The sequence below is a fragment of the Oratosquilla oratoria genome, chromosome 7 (genome assembly GCF_046742065.1).
Source record: "Oratosquilla oratoria isolate Oo_2021 chromosome 7, ASM4674206v1, whole genome shotgun sequence".
Classification (NCBI taxonomy): domain Eukaryota; kingdom Metazoa; phylum Arthropoda; class Malacostraca; order Stomatopoda; family Squillidae; genus Oratosquilla; species Oratosquilla oratoria.
In genome coordinates this window covers 82,130,931-82,138,430 of record NC_134783.1, presented here as the reverse complement: position 1 = coordinate 82,138,430, position 7,500 = coordinate 82,130,931, and the positions used below count along the sequence as shown (strand labels likewise).

General features: G+C 38.7%; 2 protein-coding genes across 3 annotated transcripts in view; one reads left to right on the top strand and one right to left on the bottom strand.

The window, feature by feature from the left end:
* Positions 1-7,500, top strand: part of LOC143027230 (uncharacterized) — a 494,887-nt gene that overhangs the window by 175,195 nt on the left and 312,192 nt on the right. The gene's annotated exons all lie outside the window — the stretch shown is intronic.
* LOC143026885 (protein FAM200C-like) lies at positions 4,080-4,391 on the bottom strand. The gene has a single exon (XM_076187669.1). It carries the CDS (start codon positions 4,389-4,391, stop codon positions 4,080-4,082), a length of 312 nt encoding a protein of 103 aa, XP_076043784.1.

The window sequence follows — 7,500 nt, the reverse complement described above, 5'->3', positions numbered from 1 at the left end:
TCCTCTATTCTTATGGTCTTATTCCTTTCATCTCTTGATGGAGTTTCGAGCGGCCAGTATTTACTCCTGTGTGGTACGGATGATGCAGATCTTGCTCAGAACTTGAGTAGTTATGTTAAGCAAGAATGTCATGTATGCTGAAGTTAAACGCCAGCCAGAGTAGATAGTATGGTCACATAGCCAGTGGAGAGTCGATGCTTCACCCTGAGCATTTTGAGAATGATGATAATAATAATAAAAGAGTTTGAACCAAAGTTAAAAAAAAAAAAAGACTGAAGAATGCTCAATCTAGGAAAACTCGTTTCGCCAAGTACGTGTCGGGAAATGCAGCGATTTTTCATTTTGTGTTCTGCCTGGTTTGGCTTGGCCTGACCTGACCTGACCTGAATCGGCTCGGCGGAGGGCCCGACGTTCGTGCGACCTTGGCTTGCCCTGATTGATTTTTGACCACCCGTCGCACTTAATCAACCTTGAAGACTTTTTTTTTTCGTCTTGCTCTTATTCAAAACTGTCCTGATCACTGGAAATAAGATGTACGAAAACATCTGTATATAATACGAGGAATTCGCTAGTGGACAGCGACATTAATCAGATAATTTTTATGACCATCGCGCAAGGATTCGAACCTGCGCTGTACATGACGACAAGAGGCGGTGTAAGGTGGTAGTCATGGCGGGCCTCTTGTCGTCATGTACAGCGCAGGTTCGAATCCTTGCGCGATGGTCATAAAAATTATCTGATCTGTATATAACTTTAGGATCTGTACTTTTTTCAGTTTACTCGACTTTTGATGTCTACGGCCTGAACTTAGCGGCATAATTTAGAGTTTTATTTTACTTGAATGTAAATTTACGCTTTAGTTTTTCCTTATCAAAAATAACATACTCGAACTTTACTCCTAGAATATGTATTGGTTCAAAACTTTCAAGGGACCTTAACGAATGGAATTTACTTAGTATGTAGTGAGCGCTGAAACTATTTGTTGTTTTAAGAGATTAGATAATTTTATGAGTGGGGATGACAGATGGTGATGGATATGGAACTGCCTAGTGTAAGCCTTAAGGTCTCTTGCAGTCTCCTACATTCTTATGTTCTTATGAGTCCATTTATTCTTAACTGACTATGGGGTGAAATTGAATACAGAGAATTCCCATTCATATTAGGAGCATAGTTCGTTTCTAGATTTCCTAGATGTCCAGCTAATTAGGTCTCGCATTAGTATACATGGGTCTCCTACAAGAGACACCTGGGGCAGAGGATAAGGTGACGCATGCAACTATAAAGACGCAGTCTGAAGGCATGAAGTGTTCTTTAGTTTGCATGCTCGTATATATCCATATCACAAAGGACTATAATTTTGAGCAGCGCTGGCCTCGCATTCGCTTAGTTGTGGGTTCGAGTCCCACACTTCGTTTCCCGGCACTGACTGTTACCTGCCCCAACAGTCTAAGCGCGTAGGGCAGGTACGCATTATGGCGTAGGCTCCTCACCTGTAGTTTAAAAACATTGACTGTTAGTTAAATAGATATTATTTTTAACGTGTTCATATATTTATATTATTGTCATATCAGCAAGCTGTTCAAATTTTTGGTTCCCACGTAATGAAAAATATTAACTCTTACTTCTTGAAGTGATATAATATCTAAGTTATTTTCTAAAGCGTATACGTGAACGTGCTTTAAGATCATTCATAGGCCATTTGCATTCCATGACAAAATGCTTAGGTCGTCAGTACCTATTTGACGAATATTTTTCTTGTTCTTTATGGATACAGAAATATTATTCTTTAGATTTTGTATACGTCTGGTCTAGAATATTTAGTATTTCTCCTACTTCAATATTTGCATTAGATATTGTGTGTTTGTTTTCACTTATGTTCTGGAGCTCTTTGTGTCAGTCTTTTTCATTCTAAAGCCTCGTTGACACGGAGCTAGTTTAGTATCCGCTAGTGCCAACTGCAAGTTAACTTACCCGACAAGTTAGTGTTGACAGTAGGATGGTTTGGAGACAAGTTTACCAACTTTTCGTTGACATGGGGCAAGTAGAGGAGGGGTCGTTTACAAGGCGCTTTTGGCACTAGCAGTTACTAAACTAGCCCCGTCTCCACGAGGCTTATTAGTGGATTCATTAGTGGGCTAGTTTGTATTTACAGTCTCTAACATTGTGCTTCATTTATGAAACAGTTTTCTTTTTAACTATTTCGTGTTCTTTTGGTATTCAACACACATCTTTATGAAAATTGGGAACCGCCGTATTTTGTTTTAAAGTTTGCCTGTTCTTGAGAATTGTTTTAGTTCTGTTCTGTCAGCCATAACACAGGTAGCTGAGATTTTGAGTCGATTGTCCCCAACAAGGGCTTTTATTTCATTCTGCTTTAATTTATTTTATTTCATATTTGTGCTATTGGAGCCTGGAGTTACTGAGCACAATCATGGAAGCCTTCACAGTCGCACCATTTTGGTGTTAAACTTGTTTTCTCCTAGATTTTGTTACTACATATTTTGACTGGTATCTCCTATCATTATAATTAAATCTTAAACCAACATTACAGTTCCATATCATGTGTCCCCATTTACTACATTTGTAGCAGATGACACAGTGTTCTTCTTGCCCAGATACTTTTTCAACATTTTGGCATTCTCTGGTCCTTTCGAGAGTTCAGCAAGCTGAGTTTTTTTTATACCATTTCCCCTTCAATTCTAATCATTCGACGCTCCCTCAGAATCTTTACATCATCTAAACCTAACTTATGTATTGGTCAGTAGGTACCCGCAAGGGTAATGGGACCATACCCAAGGGGATTGCTCGTAGTTGTAGGTCGTTGAACTTGTAGTAAGGCTAACTGGCTCAGGAGGAGAAAATGTAGTTGTATAGGTTAGGATGGTTCTGCCACTCTGGCCAAGCGCTCTTTGAAGCAACTAATGGTGATAATTTCGACCGTCAGATGAGAGGGAGGGTGGGAGGGGTGTGGAGTGTATTTAGGGATGTAATGGGTGGGAGTGTTTTTATGCCTTTCCCTTTTTGGCTACCTCCCTTGAAAGGGGAAAAAAGCCTTGGTATATGTATGTATGTATGTTCTCTTTTAGTTTGTTCCACATCTGTATCACTCTAGTTGAGAAAAAGTTTGATTTGTAATTTTCTAAGAACACGGAAATTAAACGTAACTTCAGGCAGTGTCTCATTTGTATCTAGAACAGCCATTTTGTTATTCTTAAGCTCTTGTGTTTATATAAATTCCAGTGGACTACTCTGTAAAGCAGGGGCTCTTAACCTTTCTATCTTTTTGAGCGCTGAAGCAAAGAAACTGGTCAAGCTAGCACCCTCTGAAGGGCACCTAATGAGTTAGGTTTTTCAACGGACGCGTAATATACGATAAAACATTCTTTTATAAAGAAGTTTACTACACATGTGAAAAAAAATAGTTTATGAGTAATAAAAACATAAATAAAATATGTAAAACATAGGAGTAAATAAAAATTATAAAAGTAAAATTATTACATGAGCTTTTAATGTGATCCTTGACTGCATGTCATTGACCAAATCCATTGTTTTCAAGTGTCCTTCATGAAGAGGCAATCGAAGACTTTCTTCCAAATGTTCCATTGTTAGTTAATTCCCCCTTTTTATATTATTGAGAAGAGAGAATGCACTCTCGCAAATGTAAATCGTTCCAAACATTGACAGCATTTTGAAAGCCTCCATTTTCTGTTTCACTCAAACACTTTTGTAGGTCTGGGAAATAAAGCAAATTGTTTTTTTTGTATTTGGGAACGGAAATTTTGAAGTTTGTTTTGAAATCCTGCTAATTGTTCATACAACACCCAAACACTGCTGTGCCTCCCATGCGATTTTAAATTCAGCACATACAGGTGATGGAAAAGATCAACCAAGAAAGCAAAAGGCGCTTGGCCTTCGAGCCAAAAATTTCATAAATCAATCAAGAAAGCAAAAGTCAATTTAAATTAATCAGTAAAAATGTCAGGAAAACAATGTAGCTCTCGTGTTCAATCATAAAGGACTTCACTTCTTCAAAGACTCCCCACACACTCGCTAAAGCCCGATCACGAAGCCAACAAATTTCAGCAGTGGGAAGCTTGCGAATCTTCAAGAAGTGCTTTCAAAAGCCGTTTATTCAAGGGCCTTGATGTTAAAAAGTTGATTACCCTTGTCAGTTCTTCCAGGTAATCTATGAATTTTGTCTGACCTTTCAGTCTGCTACACCGCACCTCAACATATAATAAGCAGTGGTAATGAACAAAAACAGGGATTTTGTCATCTGCTTTTAGATAGGCAATGAAACCTTTGTTTTTACCAACCATGGAAGGAGCACCATCAGTAACAGTAGAAACAAGTTTACTCAAATCTATGTCTTCTGAAGTGAGGAACTTCATGAGAACATTATACACGTCCTATCCGGTTGCCTGCCTGTAAGTGGCAACACTGTTGGAAATTCTTCACTAACCATAGCATAATTCTGTACAAAGCGTGTGAAACACATTAGTTGTAACACAGAAACAATGTCCGTTTTCTCATCTAGTGCCAAAGAAAAATATTTGCAGTGGCTCCTTATCCACAAATCTTTCTTAACCGCAGCAGCAATTTGTTTTACACTATTTGTAACGCTGTCGTTACTCAAAGGGATATTTTCCGAAGCAGTGACTAGCATTTTTTTTATGATGACCCGGGACACTTGTAGCTAAAAATTTTATGGCAGCCAAAACAGTCTTTTACAACCTCGCCACTGCTGTATGGAGGCATGCACTTTTTGGCCAATATGTTAGCCACTTCGAATAGCACTTTATTCGAAAGTTATGAGAATTTGCAGGACGGCGCAACACATTCTTTGAATTCTTCAAATTGTCTTTCATCTCTTTTAATTTATTTTTGCTAGCTGTGGAAAACACAGGATAAGTTTCGGTGAAAGATCCAGGATGGATATTATTGCAATGCCTTTCACAATTAGCTTTTCGGTAGCCAGAAAGACTCGCATAGTACAACAGGCATTGCACACCTGTTCGTATTGTTTCTTGATCTTTCGCATCATTCTCCGGCGACTGCTTGCGTTTTAAAAACATGTCCATTTTGTGGAAAGGCTTTAGTAGTTAAGTATATGAACACAACCGGCATTTTCTTAATAATTCAGATTTGGTGCATGCGCACGCAGTCACTGCATTTCACTAACAGGGTGCCAAATCCCAATACTGCGGGTCGATTGCGTCATCAAACGTATGAAAACGTTTTTGTCGTTTTCAGTACTTTTATAATACTAGCGGCAAAAACGCTTCGATGTTTATACAAGTGATCAAAAATATTTTGCTAAACTCGGTACAAAATGTGTTATTAAGTATTTTTAATATGAAGTATTTGTAACTCATATATGTAAATTCAAAACCCAGTAGATACTAATCTAATACGATAATAAAATATTGACAAAACATTTTTAAAAATATCTAGAAATATCTAAATTTATTTTAAAATCTACCAGATTTATATCTAATATCAAATGACCGAAATTCATATCTAGAATTCTAGACTATGAAAAACCTCTAGGTCTGGATATAAAATATCCAAAGTGGCAACCCTGACTTGTACTGATTGATTAGGAAACGACGGTCAGTCGTTTACCATGTTTGGTTATGACGGAAGACTTAATTACTGTGATTGGTCATCGTGTTATGCCAAGCGATAAAATTAAGAGGAACTCGCAAGTCTTGTTCGCGCGGGTTTGTTCTTGGAAGTTCAAAAGCTTGGCGCTATTTGGCGAAAGGCACGGTTCTAATAACTACCGTATGAAAGCAAAAATAATTATTTGGAGAAATTTCAGCACTACGTTAGAAAATATTTTCTGCGCACGAAAGTCCCATATATTTATATTAAACTTAATGCTCGCGAACCTGTCTAAAACCTTATAAGCACCATGGTGCTCGCGAGCACCATGTTAAGAATCCCTGCTGTAAAGGTTGCGTAAGGTCTATCTTTTTCCTTCTTGAAATAGCACTTTGAACTTTGGGTCTTCTTTAAATAACCGGAGTGCCCACGTAATCGTCGTTTCCAGGTTTAGTTCACAGGCGGGTTTGGGAAATTAAAGTCTCGTTCATTCCCAGACTATATTTTTCATTCGTGTCTGAATTTGCCGACTTCCGCATCTCCTTGCGCGATTACGTCATCATTCGTCCGCCTCATGCAACCGGCGGTCCTCAGAACCATCTGCTTCACCGAAATCAATGTGCTTCCATTTTCTTTTCGCCGCCTGGAAAGCCCCATCATCGCTCCGTTGCTTATCCTGGGAGGTAATTTTGAACGTTCATTTTTTTTTTTCCGGTCCATGGGTAGTGGTTTTCTCCATCAATTCATTCGTCGAAGAGTCCTGTATAGTTAGCGCCTCTCCCACGTTGTCTAAATTCGCTATTTCGACTGGTTCGCCCAGCTGCGAGAAGGCAATGTTATGTTCGAAGTTTGGTCCGCAGGAGTTGGGGTTGGTGTGTAGGGTAGGCAGCTTTCTTGTGTGTGGAGAGGTCCCGATCTCGTCCGGAGCCTAACGACGAATGACACCTACAAGGAGACCGCCTTGGAGTTGCTCTGCGCACAGAAACGGGGCACATGTCTGAACATATCTAAGTACGTTTTAACTTCTGCAGTCTGCTCCCCTGACCCAATTTATCCTGCCGGCTTCATTATCTCCCTCTCCCATTCTCTCTCTCTCTCTCCCAAAATGTTGAGCTTACTAGATATATAAATACACTATCATTTATTTGCTCCCATGCTTATACTGAGGAAAATAAGAGCGTACGTGTCAAAAGAAAACTCGGCTTGATTGTAAAAAAATAAATTTCGTATTTGGGTTCACAATAAAAAGAAATTAAGTGGAAAGCCCTCTTAGAATAGAAATTATATTTCCCCAGTGTAACATCAGAACCGAGACTATTTTCACACTAAATACAAATCGGACAAGAAAGTATGGGCTCCAAGCAACGCCACAAGGCCCGGCAGCGGTGGTATGACGTCATCAAACTGAGTCTTGTGCACTTCATACAACGGCGCGTGGCCAACGCCACCGAGATGAAAAATATAGTTGATATATTTTGTGTGTGTGTGTGTGTGTTTGTGAAATATATGTTTTAGATATGTATGCCTCTCGTTGGTTTTGGCTCAAACCACCCAGGTGTAGATTTGATCTAGAAATAAGAAGAAACAACTTTGTTAGTCGCGTAATTAGGGTGTGGAGCCAACTTACTGCAAAAATTATCGTGAATATTTGTAGTAAAATTCGAAGTGTTGAGGATCGATGAACACCAAAAACAATAGGTTGCAATACCTATGAATTGATTAATGAATTAGCTGATTGAATAATGAACTCATTTGTGTATTTTTCCATTGATTTAATTTTATTTACAATGTGATCGTAAGATTTGTTTCATCTCTGTGGCATTTTGAAAGGGGCTTACATTAAGAAAAAGAAATTTGTTATGTAACTATAATTGTATAAGCGTTGTGTATGTG

Coding starts and splice junctions, on each gene's coding strand:
- LOC143026885 (XM_076187669.1), bottom strand. CDS start 4,391: ATGAAGTTCCTCACTTCAGAAGACATAGATTTGAGTAAACTTGTTTCT.